We start from the raw sequence: 21066 nt of genomic DNA on the forward strand, positions 1-21066 counted from the left end.
ACTATTACTACATATGTGTGTATTTGAGCTCAACAAATTTAATCCTGTTGAATTTATTTTAAAAAACAAAGTATTTGTAAAAACTGAAAGCAGTTGCAATATTTTTTCCCAGGGGAATTCTATGCCTCTATTCCTCTTCTCCCAAAAGAAAGCTTTATGCAATTGACACATACCTATTTTCCCCATTTTTTTGTAACATATATTAGAAATATCAAAAACCTTGAGAATATGTATCTGTTTAGTATTGTACAAACATAACAAAAAATTCCTTGTGCAAACACTAACAGTTATACCTCAGGGAACATCACTGCACTGATAGAGAGACAGACAATATACCGTAAAGCCTTTCATTTGGCTGCTTGATGTAACAAGGATAGTGAACAGAAATGACAATGTGAGATTAAGTTTTGATTTTGGATTCAAATAAAAATTCAGTTAATTTCATATATTCTTAATATTGTTTTCTGAAGATAAATCTTGACCCATCTCTCTCAGATTTCCAGACTAGAAAAAAATTTAGGACAAATAAAAGCACCTGTAAATTATCAGAACTGACCCTATATTTCATTACTAGCTATTCTGCTGAACTTCTGTACTATTAGTACATATACCTACATATATGTAAGTTTGCTTCTGGCAAAATAGCTGTAAGAAATGAGATATGAATGTCCTTCCTTCTACCTATCTGTTTACCTTTAGACCTCAGGCCTAAACAAGCGCTTTCATATTTCTTTCTTCAGTTCATCATTTCCCTCTGATAATGGACAGAAACCAGATGACAGCACTGATTTTTGGATGTGTCAGCAGTTTTCCATGTGGTTCACCAAGTTTCCCATGGTTCATGTCCCCAGGCAATGGCAAGGGTAGCAAATATAGTCTGAGGGGTTTGTATTTTCACACACTTCAGGTGTGATTAGACAGCTGGGATGGAAAAGTGGCAGGACATTATGGGATCTCTCACCCCGTTCTGCCTCCTCTCTTGTTCAATGTGTGTGTGGTGGATCCAGCTGCACTTTAGTATAAGTCTGTCAACTAGTTCGAAGACAGCACTTAGCTTTCTGCATCCTCTTTGAACACTGGTTTGACAGTCTGCTTGGATTCACTGTTGCAAGCCTAATTAGGATCCTCAGCAATGGCAGGCTGGCAGCCACTATCCGTACAAGATTAAAATGAAGATTGATGAAATGGACAATCAAAAAGTACTTCCAGCCCAAACTTAGCAGTTGGCAATATGGATACTTAAATGCCCTAATATGGATGCCTTAACAGCAAAGACAGTAATGTTCTCTCTGTATTGAAAGACCCATGACCATAATATACCATGTTGAAATGTAAAGTGCTTGGCTTGGAAGTAAATTTAAAAGCTAGTTGGGAGAAGAGCAGCATGAAAAAAGGTCACGTAACTCTGCAGAGGATATAGATATTTGAAAATCTGGTTTTATTCCAGTTTGGAACAAAACCCAAGAGTTTTGAAATTCTATGAAAGAGATTTCAGAGCGCAGGCTCTGACATAGTCTGCCCAACTATCTTGGAACCACAGACCAGAAGAAACTTGAAATTTTTTGATGGGAAAAAAACCAGTTAGCTGGCTTCAGTCAGGATCTGAGCTCTTAAATGTTGGAAAAACTTCATTGACTTTAATTTACAGAACAGAAACCACAGGCTTTGTTCCTTAAATATTGATTCCAACAGCAGCATACTGCTGACATGATTTCTGCACTACAAGCACACTTTTTGGCTTATGTCTTAGACAAATATATGTGAAACAGTAACAGTATATAAATAAAACATGTTTTTATTTTATAATTATTAATTTTCACTTACTAAAATTAAGACAAACTCTTAAAAAAATTAAAAAGCCAAAGCACAAATCAGATCCACATTTATATTGCTACCATGAGGACACACCAAAGAATTAACAGGGGATATGAAGTCTGGTGTAATTTACACATTTTACATGTACATTTTAACCAGCTGGTGAGTATATTTTGCAGGCTCTTCTCTGTGCTGCTCTGCAGAATATGGACAGATTCTGTGACTTGGCTCTTCCAGCGGTAGCTAATGCTTTTAGCTCTAAAGTGCATAGTTCAAACCTGGCTGATGGTTATTAGACACTAGTTCTTCAGAGTTGCCCAATTTAGAGTCTGACAGGGAACTGCACTGATAAAGAACTGAGCACGCACCACCTACACTCTGGACTACCATCGAATTTCACCTGAGACCAAACCACCAGAGCATTCAGAGAAACAGATCTTCACTGAGAAGGCAAAAATGACTTAAATATTTCATAAACCACAGAATGGTTTATGGTCAGACTGACACATTGAAGCACACTCTGAAGGGGACTAGGAGCTACTGTATAGCTCAGGTTTGAAGAGCTCACATCAATTTGAACAACTAAAGAGATGGAAAGTTACATTTTGCCCTTGACAGAACATCAAAGCACCTGCAAAAGTTGTGACCCAAAGTACCCTGAGGCTTCCAATGAGGTATATCTCTACCATGTTATTACCTGGGGATGCTGGAGATGCCATGGACCCCAGCTGCAGGGTTCTCCATGAAGCAGGAATTCTGTAGACCCAACAGCCCTCCTCCTCCTGAGAGAGGAAAATTTCAGTACTACAGTGTTTGTTTATGAAAAAACATATCTAGCTCTGAAAGCTGCAAAGGCTCTCAGGACACGTTATCTCTCTTTGTTCATACATATCCAGGCAATTCAAACATGAACTCTGTGTTAAGGAGATCACACATGAAAAGCTTTCATTCCTCAAAGCATCTCAAAATGCCAAGTATGTTATTTTTGAAAGTCTCTGTTTAAATTAGAGCTTGAAAATAGAAGCTGCTTTCATCATTGGTTGATTGAAACTGGAGAAAGAAAGCTTGAATCATCCGCTTTCCCTTCCACTACTTCCCCTCAGCATATCTCACTTCTTATTCAATGCAGAAATGGCAAATAACATATGTAATAACCTGTGGGGTTTTTTTCCACTGTAATCCCACAGAGGAATGCCAACTCACATGATGAGAATCAGTCTACTTCCGTAAACTAAGGTAAACTGGCACTGCCTGAAGAGCTTCTTGTGGCCTGTCTCCAACTACCCGAGAAGGAGTTAAAAGGAGCTCCTGCTCTGGTGCCTTTATAACTAAACGAATGTCTTATGTGAACCACTCTTTAAGGCTACTTTATTTACCGAATTCCTAAAGAAAGTTGATAAAAAAATATCTCTTCATTTAATCTCTTCTGAATTTATGTCCAACTCCTCAGTAATGTTGGCTCAGAAGCCAGATACAGCACAAAAGACCAAACAAAACAGACTACTTTCCTCTTTTATCACAGCAGGCCAATAGTATCATCTTGCAAATTTCCTTTTCCTCGTTTTCTTTCTCCTTGTGTTTTCATGTCCAGGCACTGCTTATTAAATTAATTTGTGCTGACAGCGTAAACTCCTACTGCTTCTCATTCTTTATTTTCTCTGAAATACAGGAACTTCTGTAAGATAAAAATATTTATCTAAAGATAAATGTTGATTCCTTCCCCAGCAAATCTCATGTGGTTCTGAAGATTACATTTCAAGAAACCCTAACAGTCTGGAGTATGGTACTACTTTTCAGACTTTGTTTCAGAAAATAATAGAATCATAGAATGGTTTCAGTTGGAAGGGACCTTCAATGATCGTCTAGTCCAACCCCACACTGACCACCTCTTCAATGTTCAGATTCCTTGGTTATTGTGTATCACAACTAGTGTCAGAGCTAACTGATGAGTCACCACTGAATATGTGAGGAGCAAAAAGGATGCAGACTAAATCCCAAAGAAGGGCACTCAGCAACTTTGTGGCAAATTCTATCCTAGAGGATCCTAAAGAGGTAACACCATGTCATGCACCAGCTACTTTTTTCATGTTATCAAATGGGTTTTTTTGCATTCATCAGAGGACAAATTTTCTGGCAACTTACACCAGAGAATCAGGTTTCAGATGGCTTAATGCTACCAACATCCCAAAAGCAGGTTAGCCTAACACACACTTTAGTACTTGTGTAATTAGCTTTTCCATGAGCAATAGAGAGGTCTTTTTTTTTTTTTTTATCGCAGAATTTTAATTTATTGACAGCTTTAGTAGAACTGATTGCCTAGTCACTTCTAAGTAGAGATAAAATGAGTGAACCCTCCAAGGAAGCATAGGGCTTTTATTAAAAGATAGGGCCCTTAGTGCGAATGATATAAGAAACACCAGTAGATAATATGTTTTTACAAAATCAAAGTGATACTTTTTGCATCTATTCTCACAATCAGCAGAAGCAGCTGTTATTTTCAGTTATGGAAATTCTGAGATGAATCACTACCATTAATTAAATTTCCATTTGAAATGAGAGCATTCAGGACAAAAAAACCCAAAAAAACCAACAAACCCAAACCAAAACAAAAAAACCCCCAACCCCCCCAAAACCAAATCTTTTGAAACCATTTATAAATAAGCTAAATAATACAAGTCCTAACTAGGGGAAAATTATGCAGGGAGATGAGAAACTAATACTGCCTAAAGCTAAAATCAGCTCTTGATATCAGCTGTCCCCACAACTCCTTACACTCTGTGATACCACAAAGTCAGCTACTGTCTGCTAAATATTTCCAAAATAGAATAAATTATCTTATAACAGTCTTCAAACATATCACTGCTGATTATGAAGTGTCCACAAAAGCAAGCTATAGCTTGAGGTACCCATTGTTATAGCGATTGTTTCTAATGGTGTACTAAACATTTTTATTAATGTGCTGTTAATCTATTTGCAGATAATTATCCGATTTAGTTGACCAAATTTTAAAAGAAAGGATTTAAATTGACACAAAGATTATTGACGCATACGTGGCAAAACCATTACAGCCAGAATAAAACATGTATACTGAAAAAAAGGAGAAAAACTTGGGAGATCCTGCTCAGCTAAATTTCATAAGCAAACTCCCAGCAAACACTATGAAAGGGGTGATAGGGTATAAACTTCTATCTTTACTTTAGAGCAATTTAATGAGATAGCTTCATCAGTGCCACAGGGAACATTTTAAAATAGAAGAAATAATGACTATTAGTTCTCCTCATTTCAGTTTAACAGATGGACAAAACGATTTAGATATTAATTGATTATAAGTCAACTAATTGTGCTTCAGGGTTAGAAACATTCAACACTGAAGTTTCACAGTAGCTAGGAAATCAGTTACATTTTAGGGAAACCTAGTAAGCTAATGCACTGGCTATACCTCAATTTACTGGTGGGAAGGAAAGAGGCAAACAGTTCTACTAATCAGGCAACATGACTTTGGAGGAAGAATTGGATTAGAAATACTTTTGTCAGATCTTATCTCCACTTTAAGTTAATCCTCTCTAGCCATCATTTTATTTCAAAAAGACACTCATCCTGTGGCAGTCAATTGCATATTAGTTTTGCAGATATTCAGAGTGGGCTTTTTATAACACCTACACGAATCAGCCACCCTCAGTTCTGTGGAAAATATGTACTTTAATACACTGTCTCTACTGATGTCTATTTATAATAGTGTCCTGTTTTTCAGCTGGGATAGAATTAATTTCCACAAGAAGCTGAGAGGGGACACAGTCAGCATAGCTGACCCAAACTAGCCAAAGGGATATTCCGTACCATATGATGTCATGCTCAGTATACGGGGGGGAGCTGGCTGGGGAGAAGTCACTGCTCGTGGACTGGCTGGGAGTCGGGTTCTGGGTGGTGAGCAAATTATATATTCTGAGCTCTGTATATTCTTTTACAAGTACTGCTGTTGTTATTTTCCTTTTCCTTCACTGTCCTAGGAAACTGTCCTTATCCCAACCCACAAGTTTTACCTTTGTCTTCTGATTCTCCTCCCCACCCCACCAGAGGATTGAGTGAGTAGCTGCATGGTGCTTAACTGCTGGCTGGGGCTAAAACACAACAAATAGCTTTGTTTCACTAATGTGTTTTATATTATTTTTTTTAATTATTATTTATTATGTTTGGTTGGTGGAAGCAATTTGCTCTCTATGGGAAGACATTTGTCTCTCAAGAGGAGCACAACAGAGGTGTTTATAGTGAAGCTATACAAGCAGGGAGGAAGGATAAGCAGTAACCAAGACTATCAGATCCAATTAAAATGGCTGGTATAACAACAGGAGAAAATAATTAACTATGATAGCAATTTAAGAAAGCAGGACAAAGAGTAGCCAACACAAATAGAAGAAAAGAATTATTACATCTTTAAAGATCATAGGAGGTCAGCCCCTCAGTTATTTGTTTTAGTCCAGAAAACAACATACCCAGCAAGATCCCAAAGAGGAGAATGTTAGTGATTGAGATATTAAAAGCCATGTGGAGTAACTGAAAGAAATTTATAGGAAAGCATAATGAAACAGTTGTCTGTACAACAGCAAATATTATGAGATTCTCACAAAGTACATAATACATCTTTTACTCGGTACTTAATCACTAAAGCTCCTCTTTCAAAGAAACACACTAGCAGTTTAACTATAGTTTTTGTAAATATTTGTAATAAATTATTTATGAAATTGTAATGAAACTAAATAGTTGTACTAAGACCCATGAATCTGCATTCCATATTACAGATTGGGATAAAATAGAGTTAAGGATAGACGAAGAGATTTAAAGGCTTATTAGGTAGTTCCAAAATTCAAAGAAGAGAGTAGGTTCAAATCCAAAACACTGGTCAAAGCTTACATATAGTAGGGTATTTTCTTTCATCTCCAGGGTGAGGAATTTTATTCTATAACTACAAAAATTCTGATAGTGTAAGTATTTGTACTGATAACAAGACACAGAGCAGTTATAGTAATGCATATTGTTATGCATACATTTATATAATGAATGTATGGGCTTTTTTATTAAAATCACTTTTATTTTTATAAACAAAATAATACACTACAGCTTTTGCTGTTGATACCAGAGAGGTAGACCTGGTTCACATCTCATAATTGTGCTCCCTCTGGCACAGGCGAGAAACTGGCATCATGTGAATATCCACCCATAATAAATGCCATATGGCTAAATACCATAAAACCAAAATGAAGAAAATCCAGAATGAAGAAAAATACAGAGATATACTGTGACTTATGTTGTAAACCACACAAATGCTCCAGTTCATAGTGGCTTTGAACACAAACTTCAATGAGGATCTCCTTATACCATCACAGAAAAGGATGAAAAGCACTGACAACCATGCTACGATCCACAGTGTATATTGGTGCCACCAGACTTGTAACATCAGGCAGGCTTTTATCTCACTTTTCACATCACAAGCGTATGAGGCATGGCTGATTGCAAGATGAGCATGCCCATATCCTGCTTCTCTTCAGCTGCTGTTATTAGCAACCTTATTTAAAAAACAAAACCAAGACGTGCCAACACAAACATGCCAGCTGAACTCCAACCTGCTGGTACACGACCTTACTTTTCAGGAACAGCAAAGTATAGCCCTGGTTCTAAAATTTGTATCTGTGCAAAGGACTTACAGATGGCCATCAGCTGTTCTAGATCTACACTCTCTGTGTTGGGATAGATTTCCCATGATGTTTCCTCTTCATTTTAGACACTAAAATAAACCACCTTAGCTACAGCAAGCACTGCATTCTGCACCAAAGAACCCCAACACTACATTGCAAACCTGAATTTCACTCTCTTCCTGATACTTTCCTGAAAATACAGAAACAGAAAGGATTGCTTTAGGTTACAGTCACGGTAACAATGTGTATCATACAAATCCTTTTGAAGCTGACTTATTTCACCAGTGAGACTTACTTTCCTCTTTTATTTTTCTGTAACTAAAATGTTTTATCTTTGAACTTGTACCCTATGGTAAGCAACTGCATATAAAAGCTATGCAAACATCACTCTGTTCATCAAGAACAGGAAAATAACAGGAATTTTTACATCCAGTCATTCACCCATCAGCTAGACGGCCTATACTTAAAGCTGCAAGAGCATAAAAAGTCAGGGAATTGGACTAAACAGTAAATCCAAGAACTTTCTCAGATTTTTACTGAAAGGTAAAATCTGGAATCCTTGAAGAACCCTGCTTCCCTTTTTGCAAGTTTTTTTTTTTTAAAAAAGTCAACAAAGAGGCTCTTCTGCTGCATTTAAAGGATGAAAATTTCAACTTGTTCAGCATTTTGAACATGTTTTCTGAACATCCCTTTACTAGAGATTTGGAACATCTGATGAAGTAAAAAAAGTCTTTTAACCTCTAGCTCAGTTTGCAGCTATAAATTCTGTGTTTAATACTGGAGAAAGAAAAAAAAAAGATACATTTCATTACATTGTCATTAACAACAACAACAAATTTCAGGGGAGCATGCTGAATGGGATTTATTCCACCACAAGATATCATAGAATGGTTTGGGTTGGAAGGGACCTCAAAGATCATCTAGTTCCAACCCCCCTGCTGTGGGCAGGGACACCCTCCACTAGACCACATTGCCTAAAGCCTCATCCAACCTGGTCTTAAACACTTCCAGGGATGGGGCCTCCACAACCTCTCTGGGCAACCTCTTCCAGTGCCTCACCACTCTCACAGTAAAGAATTTCTTTCTAACATCTAATCTAAATTGACCCTCCTTCAGCTTAAGGCCATTACCCCTTGTCCTGTCACTACACTCCCTCATAAACAGTCCCTCACCATCCTTCCTGTAGGCCCCTTCAGGTACTGGTAAGCCACAATTAGATCTCCCCGGAGCTGCCTTTTCTCCAGGCTGAACAATCCCAACTCTCTCAGCCTGTCCTCATAGGAGAGGTGCTCCAGCCCTCTGATCAGCTTCATGGCTCTCCTCTGGACTCGCTCCAACAGCTCCATGTCTCTCCTGTACTGGGGCCCCCAGAGCTAGATGCAGTACTCCAGGTGGGGTCTCACAAGAGCAGAGTAGAGGGGCAGGATCACCTCCCTTGACCTGCTGGTCACGCCTCTTTTGATGCAGCCCAGGACACGGTTGGCTTTCTGGGCTGCAAGCACACATTGCCGGCTCATGTTGAGCTTCTCATCAATCAATACCCCCAAGTCCTTCTCCTCAGGGCTGCATTCAATCCATTCCTTGCCCAGCCTATAGCTGTGCTTGGGATTGTGCTGACCCATGTGCAGGACCTTGCACTTGGCCTTGTTGAACTTCATGCTGTTTGCACGGGCCCACCTCTCCAGCCTGTCAAGGTCCCTCTGGATGGCATCCCTTCCTTCCAGCGTGTCAACCACACCACACAGCTTGGTGTTGTCGGCAAACTTGCTGAGGGTGCACTCGATCCCATTGTCCATGTCGCTGACAAAGATGTTGAACAGTGCCAGTCCCAGTACCGACCCCTGAGGAACACCACTCATCACTGGTCTCCACTTGGACATTGAGCCGTTGACCACAACTCTTTGAGTGCGACCATCCAGCCAATTCCTTATCCACCAGGTGGTCCATCCATCGAATCCATGTGTCTCCAATTTAGAGACAAGGATGTCATGCGGGACAGTGTCAAATGCCTTGCACAAGTCCAGGCAGATGATGTCAGTTGCCCTTCCCTTATCCACCGATGCTGTCACCCCATCATAGAAGGCCACCAAATTTGTCAGGCACGATTTGCCCTTAGTGAAGCCGTGTTGGTTGTCACCAATCACCTCCTTGTTTTCCATCTGCCTGAGCATAGTCTCCAGGAGGGTCTGCTCCATAATCTTGCCAGGCATGGAGGTGAGACTGACCGGCCTGTAGTTCCCTGGGTCTTCCTTTTTTCCCTTCTTAAAAATGGGGGTTATGTTCCCCCTCTTCCAGTCGGCGGGAACTTCCCCAGACTGCCAGGACTTCTCAAATATGATGGAGAGAGTGGCCTGGCCACTTCATCTGCCAGTTCCCTCAAGGCCCACGGATGCAACTCACCAGGTCCCATGGACTTGTGCACCTCCAGGTTCCTTAGATATTCTCAAACCTGATAATCTCCTACAGTGGGAGGTTCTGCATTCTCCCAGTCCCTGCCTTCTGCAACCTGGGCAGTGTGGCTCAAGGATTTGCCAGTGAAGACTGAGGCAAAGAAGTCATTGAGTACCTCAGCCTTCTCCATATCCTGGGTCACCAGGTCACCCATTTGATTCTGGAGGGGACCCACATTTTCCCTTGTCCTCCTCTTATCACTAACATACCTATAGAAGCTTTTCTTGTTGTCCTTGACATCCCTGGCCAGACTAATTTCTGTCAGGGCTTTGGCTTTCCTAACCTGCTCCCTGGCTGCTCGGACAGTTTCTCTGTATTCCTTCCAGGTTACCTGCCCTGGCTTCCACCCTCTGTAGGCTTCCTTTTTTTGTTTGACTTTGCCCAGGAGCTCCTTGTTCATCCACGGGGGCCTCTTGGTGGTTTTGCTTGACTTCCTCTTTGTTGGGATGCATCGCTCCTGAGCTTGGAGCAGGTAACCCTTGAATATTAGCCAGCTGTCTTGGGCCCCTCTTCCTTCCAGGGCTTTGTCCCATGGTATTCTACCAAGCAGATCCCTGAAGAGGCCAAAGTCTGCTCTCCTGAAGTCCAGGGTAGCGAGCTTGCTGCACACCCTCTTCGCTGCCCTGAGGATCCTGAATTCCACCATTTCTTGGTCACTGCAGCCAAGGCTGCCCTTGAGCTTGATGTCCCCTACCAGGCCCTCCTTATTGGTGAGAATAAGGTCCAGCATGGCACCTCTCCTCGTGGGATCCTCTATCACTTGGAGGAGAAAGTTGTCGTTGACACATTCCAGGAACTTCCTGGATTGCTTGCGCTCAGCTGCATTGTCCCTCCAGTAAATGTCAGGGTGGTTGAAGTCCCCCATGAGGACCAGGGCTTGTGAGTGTGAGGGCTGCTCCTATCAGCCTATAGAAGGCTTCATCTGCTCGGTCCCCCTGGTCAAATGGCCTGTAGCAGACCCCTGCTATGATGTCCCCTGCCCCAGCCCTCCCTTTAATCCTGACCCATAGGCTCTTGGTGGGCTCCTCATCCATCCCCACATGGAGCTCCATGCACTCCAGCTGGTCATTGACATAGAGGGCAACGCCCCCTCCTTGCCTGCCCTTCCTAAAGAGCCTGTACCCTTCCATCCCAACACTCCAGTCATAGGAGCTATCCCACCACATCTCTGTAATTCCAATAATGCCATAGCCTTGCAGGCACACACACGTCTCCAGCTCCTCTTGTTTGTTCCCCATGCTCCATGCATTCGCACAGAGGCATTTCAGTTGTGCCCCCGATGAGGCTGACTTATTGGCTGGGGTGGCTGGGATTCTTTTGATGTATCTGCCCAGTTGTTACCCTGTTGGTTCCTGTTGCATCCGGGGTCCCTGGCTCATCTCTTCTAGGCTTCGAGTGTGCTGTAGTGCATCCAGCACATCTCTGAGCAGTAGGCCGAGGGCCCTCGCCAGCTCCCCGTCCCTCCAACCTGGGCAGATCGTCCCACAACATATCGCTGGCAAGCCCAGTGTTACCCCTTCCCCCTTCGAACCTAGTTTAAAGCTCTGTCGATGAGCCCTGCTAGTTCCTTGGCAAAGATCCTCTTCCCCCTTTGAGAGAGATGAATCCCGTCAGGGTTCATCAGGCCCGGTGCCGTGTAGGCTGCCCCATTGTCAAAGAACCCAAAGTTGTGGCATTGATACCAGCCATGGAGCCATGCATTTATGGACTCTGTCTGCCTGTTCCACCCAATATTGCTGCCCTCAACTGGAAGGAAGGAGGAGAATACTACCTGTGCTCCCGAATCCTTCAGTGACTGCCCCGAAGTCCCTTTTGATTGCTTTTGTGCTGCGTGCCTCTGCTTCATCCCCACCTATGTGTAGGAGCAGCAGTGGGTAATAGTCAGAGGGCTGTACCAGGCTGGGGAGTTTCCTAGCGATGTCCTTCACACGGGCCCCAGGGAGGCAGCAGACTTCTCTGATAGGAGGGTCTGCCCTGCATATAGGGCCCTCTGTACCCTTCAGATGGGAGTCCCCTATAACTCTCCTTTTCTTCTTTGTTGGGGTGGTCATGACCCAAGGCATGGGCCTTTTGGGCCTAGGTGCTACCTCTGGAGTAGCTTGACTGTCATCCATATCCTCGCTCGAGTGGCCTTCCACAGCCAGAGCCTCGTACCTATTGCACAGGGGTACGTGGGATGGCAAGGTGGGTGAGAAGGAGAAGGTTCGCTGCCTGCCACGCCACCCATGAACTTGTTTCCACTCGCTCCCCTCTTAGAGGCTGCTGCCTTCTGCCTGGTGAGGGGAGGATACAGGCTCCCCTTCACTTTGGCTTTGGTCTGTTAGGTGTCACTGTTTCTGCTTCAGGGAGGGCAGAGCTTGGCTCCACCAGTCTACCTCTCTCTCAGCCTCTCTTATGCTCCTTAACCTCTCTACTTCCTCACGGAGTTCTGCCACCAGGGTTGTGGTGAGAGCAGGTTGTCCACCTGGTCACACCTCAGGGAGCCAATCTCATTAGTGCCTTCCCCTGCCAGTGCCAAGCTCAGGCCCTCCCGGCAGACTGAGATCTGGGTGGCTGCATGCTTCTGTGGCAGCTCTGTCTGTGTCGCCACATGCTTCCTGGCGAGCACAGAGCTTGGGGCTTTCTGCCTGGTGGGCGCCATGGCTGAGCTCCTTCTATGAGAGAGCGAGGACCACCAGCGGACTCTCCTCTTGAGCAGGTAGACTGACTAGGCCCCGCCCGCTCGAAGTGCTGACGCGCCACGCCCTGTTTGCCCGCTCTGTTCGCCGCGCTGCGGGTCGCTAGCGCTCCCTAGGCTGCTTCTTACCGGCGTCGGGGGGCGGGCGCCGTTGCTTTGGCAACGCCCAGGTCTCGTCAGCGGTTCCCGGGAGAGCAGCCGGCTCGTGGCGGGTCTCTTCCGCGTCCCTGGCGTTTCCCTGCCTGTGGAAAGTCAGGAACCCGCCCTGTGCGCCTGGGTCTGCCGCTCCGGGATCTGATCTGCGGGTCAGGCCGGCACCGGAGCTGCACTCTGCGGCGACTGACTGCTGGGGTCTGATTACAGCGCGTTTAAATCTCCCGCCGTTGCTTTGGCAACGCCCAGGTCTCTCTATGACACATAGAGAATGGTCTCAAAAAAGGCACGTATCCTCCCCACAGGAGAATATAGGTCTAAAAACCTCATACGTTCTTTGAAAAAACTTGGTGAGAAAGATGACCTTAAAGATCAGAGCATTCAGCTTTTATGAAAGACAGAGGAGCAAGCAGTCACTAAAAGCACAAGATCTGATCTTAGCCTCTAATGACCATCTCTCCTAGATAAATTCCAGTATAATCAACATATACATTTATGATAAAATGATAGGAAAAGGAGATAAAAATAGCACTAGGCAGGTTCACATGGCTGCTGATCCTTCACCTTCATCATTGCCACCTAAGAGAACTGCTTGAACAACTGTTGCCTTTAGAGACTTCAGACTTGTATTTTATGTAAACAGGACTGTTCAAAAATTCCCAGAGATCATGAATAAACTTTCACAAAGAAAATTCCAAAAATCTCTGAAGAAAGTGAACTTTCATATCTGCATGATAGAAAAATTACCTTTTTCATTATTAGCATCAACTAGCTACTACTACATTTAGTAGCACCCAGAAAATTATGATGCACGTACAAATATGATAAACCGTAAAGTCACCCTTCAGCCTAATGGGAAACCCAACAGGCTTCAGTGAGCTGAAGAGCAGTACTCTCTCCAGTCTGGGAGATGACAATATTCACTGCATCGATGGCTTGAAACTGTCAAGCCCCCACAACAGCTTTGTTGGCTGATACACATTGCCAATGCTCTGAAATTTTTGCTAGACAGACTGCTGAATCTTGCTGCTGGAGTTAAAAAGTGTTCTCACCGCTTTCTGTAAGAGGTCACTACCCCTGCAACAGAACCAAGAGACCTGGCAAGGGGCAGCAAGGTATACAGTCACATCTGCTGAGTTTGCTGCTGGGGTGGTAATCCCTCCATCAAGGGGAAGAACTGACAGCTGGGGATGGCAGCATCTTCTGCGCCTAGACCAAAGCCTTCCAGAGCATGCCTGTCAAAACTACGGCAAAATCCCTGGCTGATGCTAGGGTTTTTTCACTCATGGCTTACTGGATTTTCAATGTGTAAGGTCTTCTGCTAGTCGACATAATTTTCCTCTCTATCTAAAAAACAGAATCAGCTGCATCATCCCTCCCTTGTAGTCTTATGATCAGCTCCTGGAGTCTTTGCAGAGAATGGCACATTCATATTTCTGCACACAGTTGATAAGGTAGCTTCCTTACCTAAACAGAAATAAATTTCTAAGTAGAGATGTATTGACAGCATTTTGGCCCCATTGAGGACACTTGGCTTGCTTCCCAAAATTGCTTTGTTATCCCCAGAACCTCCGTCGTAATCTGAGTTTCCTGGCCTGTTCCTCTTCCTACCCAGATTTCTCACACTTGGCTTTAGAAGTCCTCACATTGCAAGGCAGGCTCAACACAGGGTTGGTTTCTCTCCTCTCTTTCCTAAACCTTTCCTACTGTTGTTTTGAGATGCCTTCCTGCCAAGACTGACATGGTGATAGATACTTTCTTGTTTCAAAGAGTAAATGCTCCTTTGCTAAAACACCAGGTGATTTTTTCCTACTTTTCTGCCACTTCACCCTGGATTTTTGCTCTCATGCTGAGCTGTCAAGGGCATCCTATACTTTTTCCCCATAAGGCTTTTTATATCCTGCATGTTCATCACAGAGCAGAACAACGCATGCAAAAAACCCCACCTCAAAATAAAAAGCCAACAAGCGGCACACAGTTCACGTCAGTCACTGGCGCTGTCAGATAGCATAGCAATTTTTGTGCAGGATGGTTGTTTCTGAGGTGCTTTTCAGTAATCACAAAAGCTTCGGTGAGAATATTTTGCTTTACCTGTGGGACCTGAGTGATTATTTGAGGGTACAGAAAGACCTCACCCTACCGAAAAAAACTGAACAAGTCACCAGTATATTCCTGGCAAAGGTTTTTCCCAGATGCTGCCACAAACTGACCTGGGGAGAGGTCCCAATCTCCACTAGCGCCATACCTCCACACTCTTTAGCCCCACTGAATATCCCTTTTTCAGCAGAATTTTTTTCCCTTCTGCCCCTCTGTTGTCAAAGCAACAAAGGGCATTAGAGAATTTGGCTGGCCCTTCCCTCTTGCTTTACATTAATACTTTAGCCAGTAAGGAGAGATGCTGTGATACCCATTCCCAAGTCTTCCTGCCTTTCCATGCCCTACAGAGGGCAAATTAATACATAATGCTTAAAGAAAAAGTGGGGGTTTATCTCCATAGCCAAAACTCTATTTACATCTTAATCTCCATTTTCTTGAGTATATAAGTATAGATCTCATCTCTGCAAGCTCTAGAGATACAAAAGCTGGAGAGAAAGAAGAGATCTAACATAAAAAAATGCAATGTTGCTTTTTTTTTTTTTTAAAAAAAAAAAAAAGGCAATTCAAACCCAGGATGCTCTTACTGAAAATAAGAATTTCAAAGAGTCAGAACAAAGATAAATTCTACCACAAGGAATCTTCAATTTACAGACTGCCTATTTACACAGGCCAGTGTCTGACTGTTTACCCTGGAAAAGTTGTTACTTGCATAGTAATCAAGCCCACACTTACTACAGCTGTTGCAGAGTGAATAAACTCTCTTCTCAGCTAAACAATGAGGGGGTTCAGCCAAATCAGTCGTCTAAGAAGGGACCAAGCAGCAGACTATGTGAGATCTGGGGAAAGGCTCTGACAGCTGAATCCAACTAGGCAGCCAAAAGCATCTCCTGGGCAGCAAAGCCATAAAAGCCAAGGGCTTGTCTACATATGCAGTTGTTTCTTATTAACTTTGTAGGGTTTACATGCTAAATCCACTAGGTTAAACTGAATTTCCAAGTTAAACTGATCACGCACAGGGCAGAGTCTTAGGATTAAGCATGTCCATCCACACTTGAATTGTTTAGGAATATCTTAACCCACTGTCAGTCCATAGGCTGTATGACGTGTTTGCCCATACAGCACAGCTGCTGGTTTAACTGCAAAATAACAGTTTCTAATATCCTTTGGCAAAGCTATCCCAGTAAATTTCTCCTTGCACAGACACTGGGTGTTGGAGTGCAGTTGTGTAGTTCATTCCCTGCCACCAACAGAAATGAAGTATGGCAGTAATCATACTTCTGTTTGAGTAACTCTTCCTATTGAGAGGCTCCTGCTGTCACTTTTACCAGTCACACATCATACCCCAAATAAATGGTGTTATGCTAGCATAACCTAAAATGTAGCATCTAACGTGAGACTCTCTGAACCACACTCACAAAAGAAGGTAATGACCTTTTCTGGTAGTCTTACAGCCTCCGGAAAAGGAGAAATATTGGGAGATTTTGTTGTTCGTTTTTTTGGGTTTTTTTGTGTTTGGTTTTGGATTTTTTTTTGGGGGGGGGGGGGGGGCAGGGGGCGGGGGGTTGTGGGTTTGGGTGTGTTTTGAGTGGCCATTGCCAAAGTGAGAACTCTAAAATAAACTGTTTACTTTCTTGAGAACATATACATGACAATTTCAAAAGATGACAATGCCTTTGCTACTATGCTTGAGTGTGTAAAAATTAAGTATAAAGAAAGTGTATATATATATATTTTCTTCTTTTTTTTTTTTTTTTAAAGAGTATACCTCTTCAGGAACAATACAGTTTTGTTTCACTGAGTTATTGTAGTTAGAGCTCTGAACCCTGCTGCTTTCAGATTGAAATGTGCAATATCTTACAATGCTACTTACTGAAAAATAAACCATTTGTGACTTGGGTGATGAAAACAGTGCAGAACAATCCAAAACATGCCTGAAAATTGTTTACATCTTATAAGGCACTGCAGACATTTGGATAGAGCAACAAACTCTCATTACTCAGAATTAGCAAGCTTCAGTGTGTAATGAGGATAGCAGAATGCCTCACCAAAAAAACAACAATAAAAAAAAATTCAAAAAGAAACAAAAAAGCCCTCTTCTAACTCATGTTCTTAAAAGGCATTTGCTTGAGACTACATATGCAGAGTTAGTTTTTCAGGCTCAATTTCTGAAGACCTAGGCAATAGGAAAGTATAGAAGAAAAGTAATGCAAGTTACAAATAGATCCAAAGAGAAATTATTGCAGAGAGAAAGTATATTTCTATGAAGCAGTGTCCTGCGTTCAGCTGGGATAGAGTTAATTTTCTTCCTAGCAGCTGCTATAGTGCTGTGCTTTGGATTTAGGATGAGAATGGTGTTGATAACACACTGACATTTTGGTTGTCGCTAAGCAATGTTTCCCAAGTCAAGGACTTTCCAGGCTTCTTACACCACCCTGCCAGCAAGGAGTCTAGGGATGCACAAGAAGCTGGGACGGGACACAGCTGGGACAGCTGACCCCAACTGGCCAAAGGGATATTCCATACCATATGATGTCATGCTCAGTATATAAACTTGGGGGAAGCTTGCCAGGGGTATGATTGCTGCTTGAGGATGGGCTGGGCATCAGTCAAGGGATGGTGAGCAATTGCATTGTGCATCACTTGTTTTGTATATTTTTTTAATAATAAAAAAAATTTTCTCTTCCTTTGCTGTCCTGTTAAACTGTCTTTATCTCAACCCACAAGTTTTACTTTTTTCCCCTCAATTCTCATCCCCATCCTACTGGGAAAGGGGGGGCAGAGGGGAGAACGAGTGAGCAGCTGCATGGTGCTTAGTTGCTGGCTGGGGTTAAACCGCCACAAATGGAAAACAAATGTATTTTTAACCATTGGTTGATGATGAAGAGTATATATGCATGTAAAAAACCCACATATGAAACAGCACAGCGCTGTGTAAAAAGAACCATTTAAAAAAATTACACAAGTCAGTCGAATGCAGTATGCAGGTGTTCTGTCTCTAAATTCTGAAAAGCTTTTTGAAAATTCTGTCCATATTGCTTGCAGTTGTTGTTTAAATACATAAGCATAACTTTAACCTATCATCTGAAATTTTTCATTCAGATCCAATCCTTCAACAAATTCCATTACCTTACTACTACTCAGTGGTACCTAACAGATCATTATCAAATGTTATTTTATATAAAAAAATGAAATGCCAATTAGGTAAACATATTTTATCCACAAATATATATTATATATATATCTCAATAATAATAAAATTGTCAGTTGTAAAGATCTTTTGGTGAGGAACACAGTGAGCAAGGAAATAGCAATACAATATCCACGAGCTTCAAACAGAAGCTTAAAGGATAATTCTTCTGCATATTTCCTAAGTGCTTTTGCTCATGCAGAATGTAATTGTACTGTTCTATATGCACATTTATGAGCATGAAAAAACACCCTTGCATGATGATATTTGAAGAGAGAATATTTAGATTTTCAGTTGGGGTTTTGAAGTTTTTTTGCTTGTTTGATTGTTTTTATGAAGTCAAATAAACTGAATCTTTTGAGAAACAGCTACACTGTTGGTTAACAAAACAAGAAGTTACCAGTGATAAACACTTACCTCTGTTATGAATGATTTGGCTGTTGAGGGATTCATTATAAGAATAGCCCGTCTCAGAGTATCTCTGTAGCGGTTCAGTTCTTCTATTCGCATAGTGGCAAAGAGCCCCGTGATCATTTTATTGATGTTGTTTTCTACTTTCTGCAATGCTACATCCATTCCCTGTTGAGATACTTTGTCCAAAAACTCTTGTATTCCACGGATATCTAGGAAAATCAAAAGCCAAACAAGATGTTAATTGATAAGTGGAAAAAAAGACACAAATAACTATTCAATTCATCTCTCAGAAGTGTTTTGTTCAGTGTCAGGTAAACCCCAATGGGCTTTCACTTAATATTCATTGGAACTCTTCCAGAGCTATGCTCATGGCATTTCTTAAAGTACTAAAACAGGAGAAAGAATGGCCACACATCAGCCACTGTCCAAAAGAACCACTAGAAAACAGACACATACTTCTAGCAACTTTCCTAATTTGGTCATTCAATCATCACACTTGTTCCTTATATTTCTTACAGGACTTCCACCCTAAAATCCATAAAGAGCAGGGAAGGACTGTAACCTACAGTGCTTCCTTTGAGTGAGTGTTGTCAGAGAACCACTGAAGAGGAGAAAGGTAGGGAGCAGATTGTTTTCTTTTGTGGGATTAAAAATTATGTTATCCACTGTGACACTATGTAGCTTAACGTATCTAAGTGAAGCTTGGGCTGTTGTTCACTCATCAAAAAGTCTTAACATTGTTCTAAACTGCACAGCTCTATTTCCTTCAAAAAAAACCCCCCAAAAGCTAGACATACAGTTGCAATTATACTGCCTGCACTCATCTGATACCGCCACTGCTGGCTGAATTTAAAAAGTTCTTCCATAGTATACTGTTCTAGTAGAGCTTTCTGACTCATGCTGAGTAAATACTTCTTTAAAAATGACTTGGAAAGGGAAGAATTGATCAGCAAAATGCTGTGTTCACCACCTAGCTTGTAATATCTTTAATGTCTCCCAAACTGAAATGGCTGCGCAGTCTTACATTGTGATGCTCTCTCAAGCTGGTCCAAGCCTTTGAAAGGCCTCTTCCAGTAGCGAATTCCACAAGAGCAAGCAAAAAGCTTATTTGTTGGTTGTTTTTTTTTTTTTCCCCCGTGCTCTTTTGAATGGCTTTATCTAAACCCCCAACTTTAACCTTAAAATTTAATATCATTCAATGACTTCATAAGTCAGAGCAAGGTCTCCTGGACCTCAGGAAAATCCTTCCAGCCTCACTGAGTCCTCACTGCCTGACCTGTATTCACCACTGCAGTTTCTCAATCTTTTTTCTGGAGCTAAGTCGCCAGTTCCTTGATGTGCCTCCTCTCCCCAGCAGTCGCTCAGACCTGCTCTCCCAGAGGACATTCAGCAGGACATCCTTCCTTCCCTGCTGGCATGCCAGCCTCCTGCACACCCATCTGATCTCATTTAGAGCCAACAAAACAGATACTGTCTGAAACAGGCACGGGGGGGGGGGGGGGGGGGGGGGGGGGGGCGGGCAGAGAAAAGAAAACCAGTAACCCAACATAGAAAGGAATTTCTGAAACATTTATTTGAAAATAAAGGTTCTTCAGGTTTAGGAGGGCATTTGTGGATAAAAGCCACCAAAAAAGTTTCCTATTAGAATACCAAATCTGGTCTTTTCAAGGTATGTGGTGCTCAGTCCCACCCCTGGGGAACTGCAGTTCCTGCTCTGTTTCCATCCTACATCCCTGCTGCTCTATCAGTTCCTTGTCTTGATCACTCATTTTCCAGGGGGATGGAGAGACATGTGGCCACAAGCTGATCATTAAACATCTTATATTTGAGAAAGCTTCCAATTAGATTTTTCACAACTGCTTGGCTACTCTGAGATCTTTCATCCTCACCTATCATCTTCTCCTGCTCCCTGCCCTTGTTATACAGAGAGAGGGGTGGGGAAGGGTCTATTTAATCCTAACATGGGATGAGTAAATGTGAGATGAAGAATCTCAAAAGCATTCATGCTACTGGAAGCACCTCAGATATATTTCACATGTGATGTGAGAGGACAGCAAAAATGTGGAAAATGAGTCTGAAAGCAGACTGGAGGGATGCCTGAGCATGACGGACTAAGTCTTAGAAAAGATGTTACACAAACAGCTATAAACTCTACCAGGAGAAGGCTCTTGGCTGGCCCTTAGAGTGGTCTCTGTTGCAGGTGGTATAAGCGACACCATGCTGTCACATTGTGGTAACAGCTCAGGGCAACACCAAGACAAACCATAGAGAATAGTGGAGTGTGTAACTGTTGTTTACTTTATCTGGATTGCAGTAGCTACATTCTCACAAGGGTGCACTGACAGGTGACAGCTTTTAGGGAAACTGAAATTCATCTTAAGACCAGAAAAAATAAAGAAAATAACTTCTTTTGAGAAAAATATTGTAAGGAATTCTAAAATTTTCCCCCAAAACTGTCTAGACCCAAGCACCCTCTGCTAGCTGTCGAGAAAGCAGTGCTACCAGCACTCAGCTGTGGTCAGTCCTGCAAACATTAGGCAAATGTGGCCAGAGGTCTGGGCTGCAGGGGGAGAATTATGTGA

General features: G+C 42.4%; 1 protein-coding gene across 3 annotated transcripts in view; it reads right to left on the reverse strand.

The window, feature by feature from the left end:
• The window catches only part of GRID2 (glutamate ionotropic receptor delta type subunit 2), a 742195-nt gene that overhangs the window by 272327 nt on the left and 448802 nt on the right, over positions 1-21066 (reverse strand). For all 3 annotated transcript variants that reach the window (XR_012835284.1, XM_075751604.1, XM_075751605.1), the window contains exon 4: positions 18488-18693. Coding sequence is in view for 2 of the 3 variants with exons in the window: in XM_075751604.1 (XP_075607719.1) it covers positions 18488-18693 (206 nt within the window). In the remaining variant the exon portion in view is untranslated. The remainder of the gene's footprint in view (positions 1-18487; positions 18694-21066) is intronic.

This window comes from Balearica regulorum, chromosome 4 (assembly GCF_011004875.1).
Source record: "Balearica regulorum gibbericeps isolate bBalReg1 chromosome 4, bBalReg1.pri, whole genome shotgun sequence".
Classification (NCBI taxonomy): Eukaryota; Metazoa; Chordata; class Aves; order Gruiformes; family Gruidae; genus Balearica; species Balearica regulorum.